We start from the raw sequence: 26,701 nt of genomic DNA, 5'->3' as shown, positions 1-26,701 counted from the left end.
TATAACTTATAGATAAATCTCAAAAACCAAAGAAAGAAGTTTGCTTAAATAACATATGCAAATTTTCAGGTGAGACTTATTTTTCTTTATAGACTATTATTTCGTGATCTTTTTTGCTACTATTGCGAACTTTGAACGTATATTTTGATTTAATTACTAAATTAATATTATATAATTTTTTTAAGGAAAAAAGTTTCATAACATATTGCACCAGACAAAATGATAAGATTCTTCTAATAATAAGCTAGAAGTATTATTGTTATTTTGTGTGGATTCGAAAATTCCCGCATCTAATTTTTCGTAGTTTCATTTTAGAAATTGTTGATAGATTTATAGTTAATCTCTGTTCCGAAGTAATGCCTCTGTTTTAATGTGATGATAATAATATGTACACGATGTAGACACTGTGGTCATTTTGTCTTTTGCAAGTGCCACAAAAATACAAAATAAACAAACGACAGAAACACATGTAAGTTTGCCGACGTTAAGGGGGAATAAAGTCTATTTCGCGTCAGAATGAGCCAAAGGGCAACCGCGTATGTGGGTGGTGGCGAAGGAGGCAAATGAAGAACAAGTGTTTTACAAAAGTAAACCTGTTTATTTGGTCGAATTCATGCTTACATCGATATTGGACAATTCAAAATATCGGTGCTCCTGTGAACGGCGAAAGTTCGTCTGATCGGTCGCAGTTCGGGCGGACGAGAAGGATATCTGGACGTAGCAGAAGTTCGGTGTTTTGTTGCGGCGTCCTCGGTGATCGGCGGATGCACAACACAATCTAAATCACCACTGTAGGCTTAATCCGGAGGAGAATCTTCTTCGACCTTGAAGTTCCGATTTTTATAGTTTTTCCCCCACTATTCGCATTTCGGATTGGTCCCTCGTCTCATTCCTCGCTTCCCGATTGGTCTCTCCTTTGTCTCCAGGTGCAAGACGAAACTTTATCGGGTCGCGGGAAAGGTCCGATTCGAGGTGTCCATCCGATACCTCTTTATCGACTCTGCTCGGTGACTGTTTATAAAATAATAACACCTGCACTCATAACTCAGGCCGTTATTTACCATTTTTTGACGTCTAAGAATTTAACGATCATTTTTCATCTTTTATCTATCAAAAATTCCCTTTTTTTTTGTTCGAAAAGGTTTATCTCGACCAACATTTTATAGACACGCGAGTCAAAGATCCACCTGTTTATGAGCGCTCGTGTTAGAGTTTGTCTTCCGCTAAGACGTTAACAGATAGTTGACACATACTCGAATCGTCCCGAGTCTCGTTGTTTACATCTTGTGTCGCGCAAGAATTTCACGGTTTACTCGAGTTCGAACCTTGTCTGGGAACCCACACACAAACATCACCAGAAAAATTAAAAAAAAAAAAAAGAAAGAAAAATAGTGAAGAAAAAATTTCTTTCATTAAAACAGAAAAGACATGTTATCTGTTGCAACCAAGGACCCTGGGAAAATTTACTTCCCTTCTCTTCCTTTCTTTTTGGTGTATATCAATTATCATTTTTAGATATAAGTACAGTAATACCTCGACTTATGCTACCCCGACTTACGCGAACACAGAGTTATGCGATTTTCAAATCTCGTTGATTCGTCTTTTGTTTGAGCACGCCACGCAACTCTTGATTACTCACTCCCACCACACTATTGTTCAGCTTACATGTTCGGACGTGTCGCGCGGAATCGACACATAGATACAATTTATTTTGTGTTATTTATTTCTGTGTTTGTTATATCTACTGAGACTTTTGAGACTATATGTTGTGATTTCTTGTTAGGCCAGGAACACACATGCGTAAAATTCGGCGTAAAATCTAGCATAAAACAGAAAACGTAAAAATTTTTCTGAAATTTTGGCTGAAACAGAACTGAAAATAGAGTAGAGCGTGTCTCTACTTTTTACGCCGAAAAATTTTTACGCCAAAATTCCTCCAATAAAGAGAAGTCTTTCCTGTGACGTCGAAGTAGACACGTGGTTTTTATTCTAACAATGGCGGCAATGAGGGTTAACCCTACAATTGTGATGGTCTCGAAAAAACGAAAAAAAAAAATGAAATAGAGGAGTTTATTGAATCCGTTCGACCAAATCAGTGTCATCTATAAAGACACTGTATTTAAACAACGTTTATGGATGGCTACAGGTGTTAAATTTCAAATAACAGGTAAGTTTAGTAGAATCGATATACGAGTATAGGCCTAGTATTTAGATCACAAGTTCTTTATTTGAATTTGGAATACAAGTCTATTAATTTAAATTTTCTCTATTATAGCAGAGGAAGTGGAGAAAAAATGGAAGGTACAAAGGAATAGATAGCCTATATGAGAGGAAAAAATTAATAAAATTAGTACTGTTAGTGGCAGTGGTGTTTTCTATTCGGCCAGAATTTTTACGTATGTGTGTTCTGGCATAAAAGCGTAAAACAGATACTGAACTGAAAGCTGATTTCTGATTCAGTTTTCTGCCACACAATTTTACGCATGTGTGTTCCTGGCCTTACCGTGAACTCGTTAATCTTAGTTCGTCTTTTGATTCAAAACACGAGATAAGATTAACGAGAACATTTATTAGCTTACATACACTCGACTTGGATTTCCGCAAATTGCGAAATTATACCCCGACTTACGCGAATTCGACTTACGCAGTCATCGCTCGGTCCCACCTATCGCGTAAGTTCGGGGTATTACTGTATGCGGGAAAACGTCTTTGATCTGCAGAATCGTTAGTTTTTTCGGTTAGAACGTACTCGCTTTGAAAATCTAACTAAGAGGGTTATTTCTTATGTTTGAGTTACATTTATTTTTGTTAGTTATCTCTTGAAAATCTCTTTGTAACATGTTCCAGTATTTTATCATTTGAAAGACTGGGACAGTTTGTCCAATTGAAGTTTTGTTGAGGGATTTAAGAAGTTATAATTTAGACCAGCGGTTCCTAACCTTACTTCATTAGCGCACCCCCGTGGCATTTCCAACTTCCCAATGAGCAACGCATGCGCAATTCTCGCACTGCCTGTTTGTAGAGAGTGTCGCCATTTTGTATTTCATTCTGACTCGGTTCTCAGTCCCTCAAGTACCAACAAGTCTGTTTTTTTTATGCGCGCATGATTTGGGCACCTAATACTTTGTGTCAAATTGCAACTTCTGACATGTACTCCTTCATACCTCTAAGCTGTTAACACAGCAGGTAGTACGATTTTATAAACAAAACATAGTCTTGTCAATAAAAAATTAATAAAAATACTGAATAAATAAATAAAAAATTACAGCTTGTAGAGAAATCTACAAGCTGTAATTTTTAGCAATGTCCTTTTCCTTGCTAACAATAAAAAATACTTTTTATAAACAAAAAAATACTTTTTTCAAACAATACGTGGGGATATTGTTGAGAGATAATAGAGCGGTTGCGGCCGACGTTTTCATCGCGAAAACGTGTATGTCGGACGTTCAGCGCCGTCTTCCTGTAAGCCTAGAAGTTTGACAATGGCGTTTGGAACGTCAGTGGAATCATGCTCGACGTATCAAACGCCATTGTCAAACTTCTAGGCTTACAGGAAGACGGCGCTGAACGTCCGACGTACTCGTTTTCGCGTTGAAAACGTCGGCCGCAACCTCTCTATTATGTTATCGACTTATGCGAAGTACCGTACGTGTTAATGCGAAGTAGATTTGTGATCCCGTGCATTAATTAACATAGTCATTTCAATGTTAATGAGCTCGGTTAATACAAAATACTGGTTAATATGTAATACGAAGTGTGTCGTAGTCCCACGAATTCAATAATGTTACATATTATACTGTTTAAATAAAATTTTATAGACGTAGATGTAACTCTATGGAAGAGAATGATATCCAATATCCATATTAAATCGTGACGTCGTCCAAGCCTCTATAAATTCTGAAATGCTACAACGACCAATTTATTCCTTTACAAATTATTAGCTGTCAAAGCTCTAATTGCTAGAGCGATTTGCACTGACATCAAAGATACCTAGGATTAAGAGGAATAAGGAAATTGTTAATGGGCTTGGATACTCTTACACAACTATAGACAAGCTTTTCGGAACAGGAAACAGCAAGTTTAACATACTCGGGAACAGCGGTGCGGCTATAGTTACAGTTGATTTTCAAGGAAACGTGCCAAGATAGAACAGGCAAAAAACTTGTATATTTTCGTGAGAAACTGGAGATCTAGAATAAGAGCCTTTTCTTAGATTGGGAAGATTTATTTAGAATCTGATTTAATTATTTAATAAATGAAAATATTATGTAGTTAAAATGGAAAACGTACAATTTTACACTTTCTTTCGTGAGAATTTAATGGAAAAGGGAAAATAACATTTCTTTTCAGTTTATCAACTTCCCGTGGAGAGATCTTATCGCCCGTATTAATGAATATCTGCTAGTTAGTCATTTCTAACATCCCGTCACATTGGTAACAAGTTAACACCTGATTAAAGGCGATTTGGGGATAAAAAGAGTAAAAAACCCGTTCTCGATGACACTCTCGCCTAGCTCTCTCCTCGAATTCCCCTCGTCTAGTCCATGTCACCCCCTCTCCTCGTCTCCAGTTTCTCATTTCTCTCCACTGAACCCACCGATCAGTGAAGTTTCTCATTCTTCGTCCTGACGATAGAAATTAGCCTTCGGCCGAATACATCATCATTTTAACAAGAGGTATTATGCACAATTTAATGTAAACTCTCATTCGGTCTATCAGAGGCGTATTTAGCTAGTGTATCGATATAGAGACATTTTTATCCCTTTTGTATTTTATCACTACTTTATTGTATTCATTAAACTTTTGTTATATGTTAACTTGGCTTTAATTGGAAATTAGCTTGATGTCGGTCACCCTACCGACGAATTCACTGACTCTTCCGACTCGAATCACAAAACCCTCCTATTCGAGCATATCTTTAAGAATAGAAATTTATAATCGCGCGTTAAGACGCGACTTTCGAACTATCCCAACTGGTGTAAGGAACCTGACGTCCAAAAGATCTCTCGTTCTTCGAGACAAATTAATTTACACTTTATAGCCATCTACTGACAAAGTGAACGGGCTTCACGAGTCCGACGCTGCAAGGGACTCGAACCCGCAGATTCTCACATTTTATTAAAACAAAACATACAATTGATTTTCAGGCACAATCGTTAGGAATACCACGTTCTACTTAATGCCGTAGACCGAATAAACCCACTGCATCAGGGATTTATGAAATACCATTCATACTACGCAACGAAACTTGTATTAACAGTTAGCTAGGGTGTATATACATTATGCAACTTTCCCTTAGAATTAAAGAGCATGAGTAAGATGAAGGAAAAAGAAAAATATACATTCGCATTAGCCATTCTTTTTACAGTCCGAAACAATATCCTATACTTGTAAATGCGAGAATTTTTCCACATCATAAAACACATTGGAACAGAGTATTGTGGAGAAAATTCATTGCAACTCACAGGATTGCGGACACGAATTATCCTTCTTGCGTGGAAATATATAATACTAGCTTATCCGTCGCGCATTGCTGCGATCTCAGAAGAAACGAAATTCAAGCAAACTCGTTATGATAAAATTAAATTTACATTTTATCATTTTTATTGAAACTTATTATTATTATTCATTTTCATCGGAAAAACATTTCAAAGTGTCGTTTCAATTCTATTTTTTGTTTTTCGTTTGGTGCGTACACGAATAAATCGGAAGGTTTTCCGATGCGTGAGCCGGCCACATACAGTGCCGGCTCACGCGTCGCGTTGTCCATGCGAGAAGCACGGATTCTCCAAATTTTGCCCGTACACTTGCAGCGATTGTCAGAAGTGCGATATTCCTCATTTTTATATATATATTTTTTAATCCTTTATAATTTTAATTGTTTAATTGCTCCTTCCTCTCTTCCTTGGCATGTTGTGAAATTTGTGATAGTTGGATAATAAACCGTTTTATTGTAATTTGTCCTTTTAAATTATTTTGAGTCGATATTAAAATTTGGAAAAGGGGGGATATCTAGATCGGTAAAATACTCAAATTTCTTCCTACAACTTCGATTGTTGTTCGGGGTACAGTTAAGGTTTTAACGAAGTTCGAGCGAATACATATTCAGCAAAAAAAAGTTGAAATAAAGTGATTAAACTAAAATTATTACAAATATTGTAAATAACAGTTCACAAATGCATATATAGAGATATGTTTTGAAGGAGGGAAATGGTCTTCACAATTTGAAATCGATCGAACACACTGTGTACGAATGCTCGTGTAAACGCGCGCCATCTATCGTAGGGTAAATGCCATAAAACTTCGCGGGAGTGTATTAAAAAACTTCCCAAAGTTTCATGGCAATCAGATAAACGGTGTGGTAATGCATGAAGAACATAAGACAGACACACAGACACACAGACAGACATACATTCATTTTTATACATATAGATGACGTTTATCTTTTGCCTAGCAGAAATCACGATAATAGACGTCATCACATATGAATAGTTGGTAAATATAATTAATTTGGTTGGCAGTGTTTAAAAATTTTAGAAATTTTTCAATGGTAGTATTTTTATGATTGCGTTCATTGTGCATTTTATACAAATTGTAGTTTGTAATATGAATATAAGAGCTATTTAATGTTTCAAATTTGAGACATGATGTAAAATGTTTTAACAATTAATTCGAAATTCCGATGCCGTAATTCGATTTATGTATGTAATATTCGAATATTCCGTTATGAGTACAAAAACAACCAAAAACATTTAACTGATAAAATTAATTTGCTGGTTAATGAAATACAATTAAATGTAATTTAATTTCAATAAATCCGATATATTTTGTTTACACAACTCTAAATTATTTTAGCTGGTTCCATTCTAAAGAATATGGACTTTACCGTCGATCCATGCGACAACTTTTATGAATTTTCATGCGGATCTTATCTGAAATACGAAAACATTTACGACGAAAAAATACGTAGTTTTACAAATTTAGAAAATTATATCCTTTATTTACAAAAAGGTAAGCGTTACTTTAATGTAGCCTACATATTAATTTTAATAAGTATAATAATAATTTTCATACACAACAAATGCAAATTCAGAACAGCTGGAGAAACCAGAAAAGTTTAATGATCCAGAATTCGTCAAAAAACTAAAGAAATATTATCAATCGTGTTTAAATAAACGTATGTATTACATTGATTTTGAATAAGTAATTAAATACAAAACATTTATAATCTTTTACTTAAATTACAGCTAGCGACATGAAACAGGTTATTCATGGCATTTTAAGTGCAGCTAACTTGGACGGTTGGCCACTTTCTGAAAACGATAATTCAAAATTAACAATGGAAGAAGCTATAGCACTAGCACAATCTTACGATAGTCCTGGATATCTGTTTGCATTATTTAGGGATCAAAACAGCTCTCATATAACTGTAATTTTTTAATAATTTATAAAAAAATAATAATTGCTAAAAATTTAATGCAGTTGCTTTCTGTGACAAATGTGACAATTTCAGTCACCCCATAAATAAATTGTTTACTTATAAACTATTATCACAATTACCGGTAACTTATTTTTTAATTAAATAACAGCTAGTAATTTAACATTTCATTTAAGTAAACCTATATCATTTCTGTACTCCAATGAAGTCTGGCTTTAATGGGTATGATTCAGACGTATTAATTTAACGAAAAGTTTTACGATATAACATAAATATCGAAACAGATAGAAACATTAATTAATACTTATAACTTACAAAACGATAAATGTTATGAAATATTTAATAATTTTTTTAAAAAAGCAATCAAAATATATCCAAAAAAGTTTAATTCATAGTGTTTGATAAGAATAAAAACACTAGCTGCGTTATTGCTTATAAACAATATCATTTCCACTTCGTTAGAAAGTAAAACTTTATATAATATTGAAATATTATTATTATATAATGTAATACAAATAATTCTGCTTAAAGCAATGAAGTTAAGAAGGAGGAACGAAATAAATTTTTCATATTTTCCGTAAGCACTTTTAAATGTATGTGTTAATGTTGTGCAATTGTTATTTTATGGACTGTAATGCTATCTTCTTATAGTGGTATTTTATGTGCAAAATAATCTCGTAATCAATGTTATCTTAATGCATTTGTAATTGGACTTCACTTTAACGAATTTTTTCTAGAAGATACTGTCCTACTCGTTTTATTTATTTACTTCTATGTTTTCTCAAAAGTATTGTATGTTTGCTGACGTTTTGTATGTCTTGACGTTTGTTCGCCTCGAGGTCCAATTCCGTTTCGTAAAATAAATTGTATTTTTATAATGAAAAAACTTTTTCAAATATTAAAAGTGTAATAGTGAACAGTTTGTATAATTTTACTGAATTTTAACTAATTTACTTCATATATCGTATAATAATAAGTGTAATAATTAAGATAAAATTACCTATAGACATGTATATAATTTACTTGTTACTGAATATTATTTATTATAGTACAATGGTTCCTCGTTATATCGCTCTTGTTGGGAGTCAAAGAAAAAGCGCGATACGTCCGGCGGCGAGATATTACCGGGTACTTAAAATACTGCTTTTTTACTAAGCAGATTATACAGGTTATTAAATCTCTATCTTCTATTCTTTTATCAGTGTTTCGGATATAAAATAAGTTTAAATTTTAATACTGAATTTTATTTGTGTTTATATTGTATTAATTGACGTTTACGTATATATCGATATTATGAACTCTTATTTAGCATTATTGTTTTTTTAACAATGATATTTAAAGACAAATGCTGTCGATATATCAATGAAAACAAAATTTCAGTTCCGATTTTATTATACAGTATTATATTGCATAATAAATTGTTCACTAAAAGTTCGTGTAATTTATGTTTTAATAAAAATAATAAATACAGCAATTGAAAATTTTTAAAATAAATATTGAACATTAATTTTATAAGTTTTTATGTTGTATTATGAGTAAATATTCTGTATAAACACAGTTTATAACACGATAAAATCTATTTGAAGCAAAAAAATTATATGAGGACGTTGGATATTTATTTTTTAATATGAGTCATGGATTGCAAGCCTCAAAAAAGTTGTCGGAGTGCTCTATTTAGCATGTATGACAAGGGTACTCCCCGTACAAGCATATTCTACTTTAGCAGTAGCAGACTGCAAAGTTTGAATCTAAATTTACCAATATATAACAGCCTCTATCTATTTGATTAAATACCATATTTTATATAGTTTATTTCTTATCTTGGAGTTAATTTCTTATCTTATTTATTTCTTATCTCAATAAAATACAAAGTAAATATTCTATCGTTGTTTACTTTCAGCCTTTGTAAACGTTATTCAATAATTCATATATTCCTTTCAGTTTTTACCGCCAGAAAAACGAAACTGCATCTTCATATCAATGGACATGTTTGAGAAAAATATAACAATCTTTTGTTTTATAGTATTGCTCCCGTTATTAGCAAATAACTACTCTGATTGACTACCGTTACTACATTATTATATAACGAAATATTATAACGGGAGACTTCGCTTATACTTTTTATAACGTTATAACTGTTCATAAGGTTATAACGAAACATTTTACCAAATTACCAATTAATTTCCATTAATGAGTTAATGATTCACAGAATTGAAACGAGAGTAAGGAAAACAGCTACACTTTTATAAACTTTCCTGTTTGCCGCTATCATAAAATTATGTTTCTGATACGCTGTCTTGTTTTTTTCCCAAGATGAAAGATTAACTAAGTTAATAAATAAAAATTAATATAAAATTTCATATTTATAAGTAATTGGCACTATAGAGGAAAAGGTGGTATTATTGCAACCCTGCAGATATTTTGAAACTCCTCCATTTCAAACTGATAATAAAGACGAACTGTAGCGGATTGTGGCTGAACAGCACTAAGCAGACATCCATAGCGAAGGGAAAACTTGTTTCACTTCAGTTAAACAGTTGTCCGTAGTGAATCAGCATATTTGTGTTTTTCGAAATTCGAAAGTTTTGAATTGTAAGTGAATTTGATTATTTCTAAAATATAAATCGTGTAGTTGTAGGTTCACTGGTGCATGTATTCTGTTCCAGAGACTTAGGGGTACATATTAATCTGTGTGATGTTGGCGTTTTTTAAAATTTGATCTTGACAGATATAAGTTAATTCAAGATGGCAATTCCATTGATGCTTTTAATATGGAACCCAACTCCTCTGGAAACTCAACTCCTTCAAACTCTCTATTCGCAAGCAGAGATTCGTCCGGAGCAATTTGTGAAAAAGACACTAGGTAGAATGACAATTCTTTCCGAAAATATCGAAAAAGAGCTGCTGGAATATATATCTTTGATGGAGGTCATATTGTTCTATTATAAAAGCATTTTTTTCGATAAAATACATTGGAGTAAATAATTTTGTAATTATTTAACATTCTTTGTATTTCCTATTTGTTTTTGGATACATTAAAGCATTTTTTGAAAACATACAGTAAAGTTCCATATTACCACCCGGTTTTCCCTAAGCCTATTTTCTGACTTTTTGTACAGAAGCCTTTAAAAACCATACTATAGTTACACTAGCGAAAATTCCAATTAGGAACATTTAGTTTAATAGTTACCAGTACTTTTCGCACAAATGTGAGTGTAGTTATGATTCCTTATTTACAATTCACTATAATGTAATTGGGGTTGCATAATACCACCTTCTCCTCTACTAATTTATGCAATGTAATTTATATAATATTGTAAACATTTCATTCATTTGTAGATAAGTCGTGGATCTGATTTTGTTAAGTCATCTGTGTTATTGAATACGACTGAAGAAAAGTGGATTAAGTTAAAAAAGAAATATGTAAATTTGATAGACTACGTACTTTCTGAATTAGATTTGTCAACAGAAAATAAGAACAAGCATATTGATGAAATAATCGACTTTCAAACATCTTTAGCAAAAGTAAATAGAAATATTGATATTTGTTAATTAACTTAAAAATAGAATCCATACTTAAAAATAATTTTAAATTCTGTGTAGATTCTAGATAAAGATTATAATGATAATTCGACAAATACAACTATATCAGAATTACATTCGAACTGCTCACAGGTACAGTACAACAACATAACATAAATAGGGATAGCTTTATGCTTATTAACCATAGTTATATATTATATACTTTAATTTCAGATTGATTGGAAAAATCTGTTTATAGTTTTTTTTGAATATCTTCAACATTCTGAGAAATATAAGGATGAATTTCCTTTAGAAGTAAACAGCATGGACTTTCTGACTGATCTATGTGAACTTGTTGGAAACACTAAAAATAAAAGGTAAGAACATTTATTATTATGAAGACATTGTTAAAATTATTACGCAATCACTTCAAACCAATCGACACAAACATTGTTGTGTGCAAATAAATCCTTATTTTAATTCTCAGAGTGTCTGGTTTCGAATTCGATACGAAAATTTTGAATTTTGTAAGTAATTCGAATTAGAATTTATTTCTCATCCCCTATCCAGCGTGACCAATACTATAGCCACCAATTCATTATATTATGTAATGCTGAGACTAATCATATTTGTCATTGTAAGTGGACAATTTTACAATTTGTCTTAGCTGGAATTCACGAGGAACGCCGTCGTATAGTGTCACTGCTTACGATAAAGAAATTTGCTTTCATTATCAAAAGTATAGAAATCAAGTATCTTCCATAGGTACGTCTGTTAGCTACGGCTAATAAAAAAGTTCAAAGTGTTATTCCTTGCCAATTTAACACTTGTTGAGTGGTGGTAAATCAAGGAAGAAGAACAGCTATAGAAAAGAGTAAAGTTAAGAAATTTCGTACAGTCGACCCCCCTATAACGTGCGTTCCTATAACGACAATTCCTATAACGTAGCGAAAAAATTGTAGCAACATTCGTATAAAGTACCTCCTATAACGTCGTTTCGCGACAAGATTGATAGAATCTGGACCAATAGTGGATGAGCAGCCGAACTACTTTCCTCCGACCCTGCGCCACGCTACGGAGCGGCTAAATTGAGTTTGCTATCGTCTGTTTAGTATTATATATAAATTATATATAAATTAGGTACTGTACATATAATTATATATTAATTATATATAAATTAGGTACTGTATATATAATTATATATTAACTTAATTTATTGTAACTTTATTATAATTATATATATGCTTTCTGCCGCCTGGCAACACGCTACGGAGATTTTAGGCTAGTAAGTTGAGTTTATTATCGTCTGTACAGTATGTAAATTAGGTACCGTAAGTCTAATACAGCACTAATTTTATACATTTCTTGTGAAAGAAACACTTCTTATTCAACGGCCATAAAAATTATTTATATTAATGATGTCTCCAAAGGTCAAGTTATTTTTCTGCGAAAAATTATTTATCAGAAATCGCGGCCGCCGTTTCGTGTGCTGTTCCGCGACGATGACAAGCTTTGAACAACGGGCGTAGTCGAATGGTGCACACTCGGTAAGTAATCCTATAATTTTTTGTTTATAGCATAGTTTATACAGATTATTCCCAAAAAATTATACGTGTTTTGGAAATGTTGAGTGGAATTAGTCTAGAATCGGTTAATTTTATAGAAGAAAATTTTTCAAACAGCCTTAGTCCGTAAAGTTCACACCTATCGGGCTGCGATTGGCTCATGTATTTAATCATTCCTACAACGTAAAATTCGATTAGCGTGGAACGTATCTAAGCGTTATAGGTGGGTCTACTGTATTTTATTTAAATCAATTCATAATATGAAGAATCATAGCAGCTTTAAGTAATGTATTCTATAGTCAATGATTATCGAATTCATTTAAAATATATCATAGTAAGAATAAAATAAAATTTATTTTGAATTAAGAAATCGTAATACTAGAAATGTATACGTAAATGTGATGTAATGTAAATGTATACGTAAATGTGATGTAATGTAAATGTATACATTTAAATAGCTATTTTATTGAAATGCCACATTCAAAATATTTATCGTTTAACGTAATATATCTTATAATTTCGATTATATCGTTATAAATATATTTATCAACTTCATAGAAATATAATAGTGCAATTTACGTTTATCATCGATTAAAAAAATAATGAGCCTACTTTAGACTTTATGTTGTGCACAATATGCAGCCGTTGATGTCATTATTTGCGACCTGGCAGAATAAAAAGGTAATATTAAAAAAATAAAATTTGTCATTAATCAACAATCTATGATATAAAAATCCTCGGGAAATTTTTCGGGGAGTGGTCCGTTTAGATATGTCAAGCCCTGTACCTCATCACCGGTCGCCCCATTGTGGTCTTGGCCGAACCCATAATGCGCCTACTATAAGAGGCCCTCTTAGTGCCCACAGGGCGGAAAGGATAAAAAAAAAACTATACAATATCAAGTATTCCACGAACAGCGCAGGGCTACTTTCGTGGATCTCACGAAAGACCACAAATCTCGCGATATTATTTTATTTAGGTTTTTCGACAAAGACGTAAAAATTTGAATCTACAAAATGGCGCAAGTTCAGAATCTTATTGGTAAATTTCGCGATTTTTATTGGAATATGTGGAGCTTTTTCGGCTTCTCGTCTGGAAACCATGAGCAACATGGTTGCCATAGGAGAAGCCGAAAAAAATCGTTTGTTTACTATTTGATTATCGTTAGACATTCCTGAATAGTTTATTTGAAAACTTTTACCGTTATATCTTCCAAAAATGTAAAGTCAGTGACGAATGTCGCATATTTCGGGAAAAATAGAGTGAAGCTTACTTTTCATACAGTATAACGGCAAAGCATTAAGAATAATTTTGCAAAGTAACTACTGGTGTAATGAAAGTGTGTGAAGAGACATTGCGAAACCAAACATGTTCATAAATACAGCGATTGGAATGGACTGATTAGATGGAATAAAATCAAGAATTATAACGCAAAGTGATAAGCTAGCAAAATTTTTTCGCAAAAGTAAATAGAGACACCGATTTATTAAGAATGTGATAAAAACAGTAATCAAAATAGTAAATTTTATTCTGCCCAGAGGTCGTAATCGTAGCCAGTCAGCATCGAGACCTCTGAATCCAAGGATCTTCAAGTATTCCGAGATGAGTGACACGGCCACATTTTGGACCAATGATGGACTGGCTGATATCATTTAAGGTAGGCAGGCTACTCGGCCAATTTGTTCAACCCGCGATTTGACTATACTATGTATATGCAATTTAGACCCACTGGGTTTATATCTACTAGATTCTTCAATGTTTTTATTGCTAAATTTTATAATGTATTATCTCTTTGTCAACCAATTTACAGCACTACCCATGTAAATATGAGACTTAGCCATATCAATAACTAATATTCATGTTTTGTTCTATATCTAACTTTATATAATAATACTCCACTCCTTTATCGAGTGTCGGTATTTGTATAAAGTATATACATAGAGCGGTCACAAATCGCGTACTTTGTAATTGTTAAAACATTGTGTCTGTACCCCCTTTGCTGTACACATTCACCCACACGCGCAAACTTGTCATGTTTGTTTTTATATTGTTTACTGAACATATTTTGTCTTGTTACTATTTTTACTTGTTCAACAATTATGATGCAGACGCTCAATGATCCGACACTTTCCTTCAATCTTTTTCTATTTTCTTTCCCTCACTACTTACTATCACTTCCTCTTCTAATTTCTTTGAGATAAAGTCTGTGCGCATACAGACAACCTCTGTACTCTTTCAATGTAATGTAATGTAATGTGAAAACGTACTTTAAAGTTCGCTGGGTTAGTGCTGAAAAAGTATCAAAACGAATGTAAGAATTACGTGAAGATTCCGATGAGTCCGAATTTTTGGTTCATCGTGTATATTGAAGATTATATATTATATTTTTTGTTTTAGTTTAGTAAGCAATATGAAAATTAAAAATTGATATTTGTAGTTTGAAAAATATAAAATATAGTAATTTACACTAATATTAAAACTTTTCTTTATATAGGCGTCATCATTAAATAATGTAGGCCTATACTTAAATTATTTTTGCCCTACAGGCCCTAATGTAATTTTTACCACGTCAATTATGGATTTTTTTTAGTTTAGATCTTTTACCTCTCTATTGACTTTAAATGGCCTTTTTTCACACCCGTAAATGGTTCAATCAGGCCCACAATTGGAAAGTGGCATGCTAGGAGTCAGGCTCGATTTGTCAAGGACTGACCGGGTACAAAATTCCGACCCAGATTCTTCCTCAGTCCTGATTAATTTTGGCATCAGCGTATTAGCCAGATCTGTAAAAAACGTCGATTACTAAATAAATAAATAAAAAAAAACAGACTGACATATACTTTATATTTTCAAGACGAGAACATATATACTTTAAATTTTCATATTACAGACTTATAAATTTTCACTAGCATCCATTTGTTCTGTCTGTTTTAGCTCTGACTTCGAGATTAAGGAAGAATAGTTGAAAGTCGAAACCAGAGATGGAAAGCTTTGGAGCCGTAAACCCGATTAACTATATACGAGCTTCTGATTTGAACCGAAAGTCTCGTTATTTCAATTCGAAAATTTTCTCCCATTGGAATTAGATACATAACCGGTATGACTCTATTGTTAACAAGAAAAGTATGATGCACAGAGGCAAAAGGTATTAAAATCGAGAACATATAATTTGAATTAAATTAGTTATAAAAATATGAATAGAAATTGCATCCCGGCATTGTGACGATGTCACAATAAATGATTGCTCGTTTATTTTGGATCTAAGTAGTGTGCTGGTGCCCTCAGTCATCTATTCACTGAAATGCGTAGCCTAATGATCGGCTTTCTTCATTACTAGAGCATTCTCGCGGACTTCAAATTTTAAGACTGGCTGCCAAGATGTAAGGATCATCTATTGGTCACACGATCCTGAATAAAAATAAAATGATACATATCTAAAAGTAAATTTAAGGTAGCTATAAGGTAATTTTAAGTTATCTTAGATATAAGTTATCAGGATTTTAGCTGTTTGTTATGGTTGTCCTTATGTTATTCTGCTTCCTATAGGCTTGTTAGCCTACGTTCTGTATTAATTTTAGTATTAGATTAAGCCTTCATTCTAATTTTAAGCCTGAATCTTTACTCTGTCTTGTTTATATGTAGCCGCACTACTTATTGGCATAAGCTACAACTTGGGTTTTCTTTTAGATCTACGGCCTTGTAGCCTGAAAATTGCACGCCAACATTAAACGTAGAGGGCATAGTAACCTAACGTTCGCTGTTCAGTGGGACTTTTCCATTTCCTTTTTTTTTATCTCCTCTTCTCCTTCTCTTTTCCCTTTCTTCTTCCGACAAAACACTTAGTGCACAACCGTTGTCTTTTGTTATTTGCTGCTCGCGCATTAAAATGCATTTTCATCACACTTAGGTATGTTCTCAAAGTTTTAGACTTCTTAAGATCTAAATAATGTAAAGATCTTGAAAGATCTTGCATCCCAAATTTTTATCCACTTCTAATTAACAGATGAAGATTAAAGTTTAGATGCAAGATTTAAAAACCGCGCAAAGCAGGTTAAAGAAAGCGTTTACAAATTACAACTATTTGCAAGTTGATCACTTATATCAATATGAGAACTCGTCACTGTTAAATTATTTGGTTTTGAATCAAAAATCAATTTATTATTTTTAATCTTAAAATCTTGTAGAAAATTCAATTATCTCCAATAATATTCATTTTATGTTCAAGTAAATTATTCAAACATTTATTGATATTAATTTTTTTAAACAGAATAATTTATAACTACCATGTATGGGATATTATTGTTCGTTATTTACCTCGCATCCACAACGGTTTTAGACAACTTGCGGTCGATACGGAAGAATCATTAAATTTCTACGACAAAATTTATGAATCATTTTCGGATATAAATAAACTGAAGTGGAAAACTTGCATTCAAGATATGGAAATATATACTGAATTAGGATTAGACTACATAATGTTAAAATCCATGAATCGAAAAGACAACATTAATGAGGTATGTCATTACAGTATTTCCATTCTTACAGTGTTACACTAATCATGTATTTTACTAAATTATAATAAGTATTACATATTTTTAGGTGAAAAGTTATGTCAAACAAATACGTGAAACACTGGATGAAATTTTTTCCGAAGAAGACTGGTTCGATAGCTACAGCAAAAATCTCACCAGAATTAAAGTAAAATTTTAATTTTTATTTAATGTTTTTAATAACTGAGAAATACTGTTTCATGTAATTTATCATGTTTTTAATCAGAATTACATTACTACTAATATAATATAGACTATAATACGCTGTCCTGAACTATCATTGTAGTCTCAATTTTATATCTCGAGTGCATCTGCTTTAAGGTTGGCGCACGACTATAATTCCTTTGCGACATCGTGGCACCGACAGAAATGTATGTCCGCACATACCAAAGCTATAATTTACAGCTTTTCAGCCAAATTCAGATGGCTAAAGGAGTAAACAACACATTTCTCCTTTTGTTAACTTCGATGTTAAAACTAAACAAAAGCTGGATGCATGACATAAATGTTTCGAAGTTTGAAGTTTTCACTTCGAGCTCTCTTACTCCCAATTCTTGTATTATATATTTTAAATATTCCGAAAACCAGACATGTTCTTATTACTTGATTTTCTGTTTTAATTTTTTATTTTATTTTGAACTTGTAAGATGTGCCCATCAGGCATGGGAAAAACATCTACAGATGAACTGTGGATGTTTCTTGTTCCGTGGCATTTGAATTATTCAATTTTGATGAAGAATACATTTTTAGAGGGAGGATATACTAAAGATTTGCTCTTAACAATTCATCTATTTTGCTAAAATATTGCCAAGTTACTTCCTTCTTGCACACTTTGTTTTAGTTTATTTCAGCTATAAGTCAGTATCAAATTTCTTATTTGGTATCATACGCCATGCCAACCAAGTTGTTTCTATCGTAAAATAGTTTATAACAGCGATTCTCAATTTAATTTTGATCTATAATTATAATCATACTTAAAATTACAATTTATTTATTTTTTTTAGTGATTAAAATTTTTTAAAAAAATGTAAATTTGATTTCCTATTTTATTTACTTATACACCTATAAATGATTTAGAATATAATACAGTAATTTGACTTATAATAACATTCTTAAATACACTTTTTTCTTTTCTGATAATTCTTGAGATTACTGACAGGTCTGCTTAGGTGCTAAAAGTAATAGATTTTCCTGTATATTATTCTTTACTTTTCTTAGTAAATTTTTCTGCATTTTCTTTTTATTTTTAAGTATATTTCTCCACATAATAAGAATCTGAAAGTTATACAAATTAAAACACATTCTTGATAATTCAAAATTATAAAATATGAACATATATCACAAACACATTGGATATTCAAATACAAGAGATTTAAACAGATCTGAAGTGAAATGCCGATTATTTTAACTGATATTAAGAACATATTTTTTTTAATACATGCATCATATTGTTCTAACAACGTATAATTAAAATGATTATTATAATTGAGTATGTTTTTTTTTCATATCCGTTAAAACCCTACGTTCCAATATAATATTTTTTTAACTGAAAATTTATATAACATTATTGTTAGCATTAATTTATATTAAACACTGTATTAGAAGGGGTAAGCTCATCTAAAAAGCAAAATATTGCTAAAATAAATGCAAAAAATAATCATAATGATCACTCAATATATAGCCTAATTAAAACTTTGTCAGTGTATTGTAGAATTCATGCAATTATAAATGTAGGAGTATTTAAATAATATTTAATTTAATCTAAAATTTCTAACGTATTTCAAGTCGAATTAAAATATGATATTTATTTAGGTTTAAAACAATTTAGGTATAATTACTGTATTAAAAACTTTTATATAATTTTTATTTTAATGTAGTTGAAGAAACTCAGAGAGCATATAGGATACAAAAATGCTTCTCTTGATGCAGAATTTTTAAATACGATGTTTAATAATGTAAGTAAAAACTAATCTGTTTAAAATATTAATTTAAATGAATATTAGATTATTAAAAAATTAATTCAATATTGTGATTTAAAATTGTATATTGAAAAATCCATTATTATATTATTAATATACAATAGGTAGCAGATATTTAAAAAATATATAAATTAGAAAGAATATCAGCAAATGTTTTAATTATTTAGAATAAATTCTATAATTTTATTTTAAATGATTGTGTCTTCGCTAAAGGAAATTCATTTTACGTGTTTTACAAATTGAGACGAATAAGAACCTGCAGCGGAATTGACCTTTTATGGTCGACTCTGCCGAAAGACTATTTTATTTCTTAGCTGTGACATGGACGAACTATGAAGACCTGTTGTGTCTTCATAGTTCGTCCATAGTTCGATTACTTTTTGTAATTTTTTTAAAATTAAAATCTATAAATTATGACATATGTAAATACAGTCCAAGTACGTGAATTATATTTTAGTTGCGGCGAAAACGCAAGAAATGCATATAATTTCATTGAACGTTAGATATAAAAAGAAACGATCAACAATATTGTCATAAGTTTAGTGATATGTTCACTTTATACATTTCAATTGTAATGCAAAATATGAAAAAGAAAATGTCAGAGAGTTATTTAACATTATTTTAAACTAGAAAAGTTTAAAAGTATTTGAGATTCAAAACTTTAAAAATTAAATGATTATTATATTATTATTGTAATATTTATTAACAAAAAGGGATTATAACTGTTGCGGGAGTTGTACAAATTTAATTTATAAAAATTCCTTGATAATAACATTAAATAATAATGTAACATTCAGAAGTTTTATATATAATATTTATAGATTTCATATTAGTTCATTATTAATATAATTAATAATTAATAACAATAATTTGATAATCATAACATTATATCCAAACAACAATAGTTAAGTGTTGCATCAGTTTCATAAGTTAACCCTGCTGATTTAACTTTTTAACATTTCTGTCACCTTGATGAAGTGTTTATATAAATTGGAGAGATCTTTTTTATTCAAATTATTTAGAATATTTCTATAATCTTAGTATGTATTTTCTTGTAACATTCATAAAACATTGAGAGTGTCACGTATATTCGAAAGTCTTTGACATTTCTGAAGTAGGTAGTCGATTGAAGATTCTCCTGATTTACACCATGGGCAATAATTATTTGATAGATTAATAATATATTATTAATATACAGCGAGAATTTGTTTAGTAGTAATTGTGATAGTCTTTTCACGTTGAAGTTGATTGTTTTTATCATATAAAATTGTGCAGAACGGATTTTAAAAATTAAGTACCATTGATAAATATTATGATTTAAACTGGTTTGATCAGCATTTATAGACTTAGAGATGGCTGAATCTATTAGTGTGGTATAACCAAATTTCAAATCCTGGATACTATCTTTGAATAACAATTCTGATACACCAAAAGAACTAAGTATGTTATTTAATTTAGTTTGTCAAAGTTATATTGATGTTGGTTTTTTGCTGCTTTTAATTATTTCAATATGTAGAAAGATGATATTACTGTCACTTTTAAATTTTAAACGGTAATCAAATTTAATGATTCGTTTATAAAGAATGGGAAGAAGCAGATAAGGAATAAGGATTAAAAACAATTATATTATTTTTCATAACGTTGTTTATTAACTTTTACAATATTAGTATATAAAATAGAACAACACAATAGACTAAAGAGAAACTGGACAAGTACAAAATGAAATTAACGCTTATTTATTAACGTTTTTTTGTTTTAACTATCAACTTTAATATGTTTTATTCCTTTCTTCATATACTTAATATTGCTAAAACAATTTTAAATCAACACTCAACAGAAGAAAGTACGATAATTATTCGAAAATAAATTAAAATTATTACTTTTTCCAGATCAATATCACAGATAATTATATTCAAAATATCTTAGCTGTGAAAAAGCAAATGACGTCCGATGAAATGTTTGATCAAAGAGTTGCTTTTTATTTTCGAGAAGAGTAAGCAAATTTTGTTTAATATAATTTTATTCTTTTGTATAAAGTGGTGGACTTATTTGTTTATTTTTCTATATAGAATAAAAATAGCCCCAATGCAGGTTGGTGCAAGTTTAGGATATGATGGAGTGGGAATAGCAATTGGTATTAATATTCTTTATATTTATTAGTTAAAAAAACGATAACTTCTTCTTTGGACTCTTTCCGCTCAGTGATACTAAAACGGCCTCTTTTCAGGCCATCTTAGTATCAGAGCGAACCCACACGGAAAGGACGGGTCTCGACATATCTGAGACAGATCAAACCCTGTAAAATTCCTGGGGTTTCGACTGTCCGTATTTGATTCCAAGTACCGGTACTGTACGTAGCTGACGCCGCAACTTTTCGGCCATCGCGGGTTATGATGATAATTATATATACAGATTTATTAATTATACAGTTTTTGTGTATACTGAATTTAAACTAATTTACTAACTAAATTTAAAGTATAAGTGTTAACGGTTTTAGTTTAAATGTTAATGTCTCTGAATCAACATAAATCCACATTACGCTTGTATAAGTATTATTAAGATTTTATATATATTTAGAAATACCGTTAGCNCACCAATGGAGGTTGGTGCAAGTTTAGGATATGATGGAGTGGGAATAGCAATACGTATGAATATTCTTTATATTTATTAGTTAAAAAAGTAATAAATTCATATTTGAACTCTTTCCGCTAAAAGGGCCTCATTTCAGGCCATCTTAGTATCATAGCAGACCCACACGGAAAGGAAGGGTCTCGACATATCCGAGACAGATCAAACCCTGTAAAATTCCTGGGGTTTCGTCTGTCCGTATTTGATTCCAAGTACCAGTACTGTACGTACGCTGACACCTGCAATTTTCGGCCATCGCGGTTTATGATGATAATTATATATACAAATATATTAATATTGCAGTTTTTGTGTATACTTAATTTAAACTAATTTACTAATTAATTTCAAGTATAAGTGTTACTTGTTTTAGTTTAAATGTTAATGTCTCTGAATCAATGTAAATCCACATTACGCTTGTATAAGTATTATTAAGATTTTATATATATTTAGAAATACCGTTAGCATTGATGTATCCTCCTTTCTATGCCTATGGATTACCTCAGTAAGTATCAAAGAACTAAGTAAAAGGCCAAAATTTTAAAATAATTAACAATTTTTATCGTTTTTATTATAATAGATATCTGAACTTTGGCGGAATGGCTTTTGTAATCGGTCATGAATATTCACATGCATTCGATCATTTGGATATCCCAGCAGGTAAGATTTCCAGTACTTTAAAGGAATCTTTAAAGTGTGTTTAAAAAAGTAAAGATTTGAGTAAATGATTTGAAAGTAAATAAATAAGTATCTAATTTTATAAATGTTATGAATGTGAATTCTTTTACCTTAAATTAAGGACATTTGCTCTTTAAGTTTATTGAAATGGGTACTGTTTAGGATCTGGAAACGAACTACAGTAATTCACTTTCCATTTTTTCTAATGAGAAAAATTAATTCGGATTTTGACCAATTCAGGATTCTAATGGCTCCTAAAACGAATTAAATTCGAATACTAGGCATGATTGTAATTTCAAAACAATACAATAATGTTATTATTTTTTGTTTTTATATGTCAATCGATATTTATTTTGCTATTTTGGTATTATATACGAGGGTCGTCCCAGAAGTACCCGACCTGACATAGATGGCGGTACTTGTTTGAAAAAAAACGACTGTGTTCAAAAGTATCAACCTTATGAAGCTTAAGTTTGAAGTTTGAAGACGTTACGTTGTATAGTATTTTTTGGCAGCCATAAACAGTGAACAATCTCAGTGAATTTGTAAACATGGAAAAAGTTTGTCATCGTTATATGATACAATACTTTCATTTGAAGGGTTTCAGTCCAACCAATATTAAAACTGAGCTAGATTCTACTCTGGGGGAGTCTGCTCCCTCGTTTACAACAATAAAATATTTGGTAGCAGAGTTTAAACGAAGCCATACGAGCTGCCAAGACGAACATCGTAGTGGTCGACCAAGTGAGGTGACCATGCCACAAATGGTGGAAAAATCCACAAAAATGGTATTGGATGACAGTCAACTCAAAGTGCGAGAGCTAGCAGATACGGTAGGCATTTCAAAAAGTGCTGTACATCGCATTTTAACTGAAAATTTGGAAATGAAAAAGCTGTGCGCAAGATGGGTGCCGCGTTTGCTCACAATGGGACAAAAACAGCGTCGTGAAAATGTTTCAATCGAATCTTTGGCAATGTTTCGCAGCAACAAAGCCGAGTTTTTGCGTCGATTCTTCATAACCATGGATGAAACATGGGTCCATCACTTCACACCTGAGACGAAAGAACAGTCGAAACAATAGACTGAAAGGGAAGAATCAGCTCCAAAGAAGGCGAAAACAGTTCCATCTGCTGGCAACGTCATGGCGTCAGTTTTTTGCGATGCGCCTAGGAAAAACAATCAACGGCAAGTATTATGCGAAGTTATTGCAGCGCTTGAGTGATGAAATCAAGAAAAAAACGGCCACATTTGGCGAAAAAGAAAGTGTTGTTTCATCAAGACAACGAACCAGTTCACATATCCGTTATTGCGATGGCCAAAATCAATGAGTTAAGGTTCAAATTGCTTCCTCACGCACTCTATTCGCCAGATTTAGCCCCCTCGGATTATTTTTTCTTTCCGAACTTAAAAAAATGGCTTGGTGATAAAAGATTTGCCAACAATGAAGAGGTGGAGTCTGCGGTTGATGGCTATTTTGAGAAGCTTGGCAGTTCTCACTATAAACAGGGGATCGAAGCTATTGTACATTGCTGGAAAAAGTGTATCGAGCTAAAAGGAGACTATGTTGAAAAATAAAGATATGCTTTACCAAATTTTTTGTGTCTTCTTTGTTAGGTCGGGTACTTCTGGGACTACCCTCGTATAGTCTTTATTTGTAATCCAACAAAGCTAGTATTCTATGGTCATGATTTTTCTTCTTGGTTTTTGCTAGGCAATAATAATTTAAAGGGTAAAATCTTTATTACTACAGTCTTGAACTACGAAGAATTTGGTCCTCAATAATTCGGCATTCTATCCAATATTACCGCTTATGCTTTTCCGTTTCTATTAAAATGTTAGTCACTTCATTACATCCTGTTTTTCTGTTTACTCATGTTTCATTTCTGTGTACATTTTGTTGTAGGCTATATCGCCTACTTCCGAAAGAATCGGCTCGAAGAGCCACAGATCACGGCATTCATTGCTCTTTACGCATGGTTTGCTCTGTCAAAGATTTCGACAGACTACGAGTGGCGTTTTGGAGTTCTACAAGTTACCGCCAAAACATGATAGCAGAGTCGATAGATCTACTGTACTTGTCTCCCAGCTGCAAATAGCTCAAATCCTATGAAAGTGGCATAATAAATCAGTGGCGTACCGTAGTGGGGGCGGCAGGGGCGGCCCGCCCCGGGCGGCACTTTTTAGGGGGCGGCAAAATTTAACAATAAATAATAATAATATCTTGTAAAAATTTGAAACATCCTAATCTATACTGTATCGCGCCTACGATGGTGCTATCGTCCGGACAGTCCGGGAATCGGTAATTTTTTCATCCGAGGAAATCCTGCGAAACCTGCTGACCTTATTTTTTTTTTCTTGTACGATTCATTCGCGTTCATATACACCACTAATATTCAATAGAACTATTTTAATTAAACAGGTCGCTGCACTACCACCGAATTTTTCATTGCTTGTTTTGTGACAAAACTGAATTTTGGTCTTTTAAATTGAAATACCTAAATAAGGAGGGACCGAAATTTTTTTCCTCCCCGGGCGGCTGACACCCACCGTACGCCACTGTAATAAATATTTTTGTTACTTTAAGCACTGTAATTGCATTGTGGCAAAAGTTTGGCTCGAGCATAGCCAGAGTCAAATGCAACATTTGAAATTGTTTAAAACAAGAAGTTTTATCTTTTTTAAACTCATATATTACTTCTATCCTTTTTAAAGGATTGGTTGTAAATCTATTTTATTCAGTTTTAAACATCTATATATATATGGACGCGTGTGTCCCTATATTTCATTTTTTAGCCAAAACTACACATCGCACATGAATGGTGTTTGTATATGGTAGTAGCCTTAAGTATCCATTCGTGACCTATGGTGGTTGCGTCTCGATAGCTATAAGAGTGCGGGAGATATGGGGTTGAAAGTGGTAGATTTAGAAGATGTGTAACAATGGAAGTGTTAACAATGGAAGTGTTAACAATAGAAGTGTTAACAATGGAAGTGTTGAGTAACAAAGGAAGTGTTAATATAAAGCGGCCTGCAAGATTTACAGGAGGTTTTTTGCGTTTTAGCGGGAAATCGAACATATTTTTAGACTCATGTAAAAATTTTCTAATTAGTCTGGAAACGGGGGACCCAATTCTTGCATTCTGTGAAAACGGGTACGATTGGCTATAATGTAAATATCTTAATCTTCACTATCGTTACTTTTTTTGGCTCTCTTCCACGAAGGACGACAATTGAACTCCTATTATTTATTGATAACACTCATTTCTTGTGTAGTTTTAGATTTAATAAAAACCCCCAATGAGTGAGAAAAATTAACCAAGGATTTTGCACTTCTTTCGACTTCGCTTCATTTCGACATGATCAATGTCCAAATTATTCCACGAACCAGCAGTTGGCGACCGTTGGTATAAACGATCTTATTGCATTTGTCGATGAGAGTGATGTCAGGTCGATTGTGATAAATTGTTTTATTTGTGATATGGCTCTGTTATAGTATATTTTGTGTATCATTTTTTAAAACTGCCTGTGGAGTATATTTGTTCTATAGTGCATGAGTACTTAAAAATCTATATTTGTGTGCAAGCTTTTGATGTATTATAATTACTATTTGATTATGCCTATATAAACAGTCTGTTTGTGCTAACAGTATGCACCCAGAGGTTATATGTAGTATTGTTTCTGGCAGAGTGTGTCATTGATATTATTATTATGTTGAGTTTAGTGGGTTATACTCAGTTCACACCGGTGGCAGTGTACTATGCCGGACCAGAGTCAAGGCATAGCAACCAAAACAAAACTAAAGTTAAATGTGTATGTCAGTGTCAGTGTCTGTACTCAAAAATTTCCTAACAATATGGCATGTATTCAATATAGTGGCTTTCTGTAGTGTTATGTATGTATTTCTATTCAATTTTAATGTTCCCAGACTTTTGTGTAATGTGCGGGATATCACACCTGCACAGGAGAGAACAACAGGTACAATAAGCACCCTATCCATCCTCCACAGATGTCTTATTTCCTGGACGAGTTCTGTGTACTTGCTGATTTTTTTAGTGCATGTGTTTTGTACATTGTGAGTGTTTGGAATGGCTATGTCTATAATGTATTTGAATTGATTGTGTTTGTCAACGAGTGTGATGTCTGGTCTGTTGTGGTAAATTGTTTTATCTGTAATTATGGCTCTATCGTAGTACAGTTTGTGCGTGTTGTTTTCTAATACTGTCTGTGGAATGTATTTGTAGTATGGTTCGTGGATGTCTACCAATTTGTGTTTGTTTGCAAGCTCTTGGTGTATTATATTTGCTACTTGATTGTGTCTATGTAAGTAATCTGTCTGTGCCAAG

General features: G+C 32.1%; 1 protein-coding gene across 1 annotated transcript; it reads left to right on the top strand.

Annotated features, from left to right (window-relative positions):
• The first annotated feature begins 18 nt into the window (after nucleotides 1–18).
• On the top strand, nucleotides 19–23,439 carry LOC111617024 (endothelin-converting enzyme 2-like). The gene is made up of 15 exons (XM_023358367.1): nucleotides 19–69; nucleotides 6,856–7,011; nucleotides 7,094–7,177; nucleotides 7,248–7,429; nucleotides 10,778–10,963; nucleotides 11,042–11,113; nucleotides 11,195–11,337; nucleotides 16,793–17,039; nucleotides 17,125–17,223; nucleotides 18,953–19,030; nucleotides 20,944–21,047; nucleotides 21,124–21,188; nucleotides 22,133–22,184; nucleotides 22,260–22,339; nucleotides 22,883–23,439. The coding sequence occupies exons 2-15, from the start codon at nucleotides 6,876–6,878 to the stop codon at nucleotides 23,437–23,439; spliced, it is 2,085 nt and encodes a 694-aa protein (XP_023214135.1). The 5' UTR covers nucleotides 19–69; nucleotides 6,856–6,875.
• Nucleotides 23,440–26,701: the final 3,262 nt, after the last annotated feature.

This window comes from Centruroides sculpturatus, unplaced genomic scaffold (assembly GCF_000671375.1).
Source record: "Centruroides sculpturatus isolate CEXI.00-Female unplaced genomic scaffold, Cexi_2.0 scaffold96, whole genome shotgun sequence".
Taxonomy (NCBI): domain Eukaryota; kingdom Metazoa; phylum Arthropoda; class Arachnida; order Scorpiones; family Buthidae; genus Centruroides; species Centruroides sculpturatus.
This window is presented reverse-complemented; position numbering and strand designations above follow the sequence as displayed.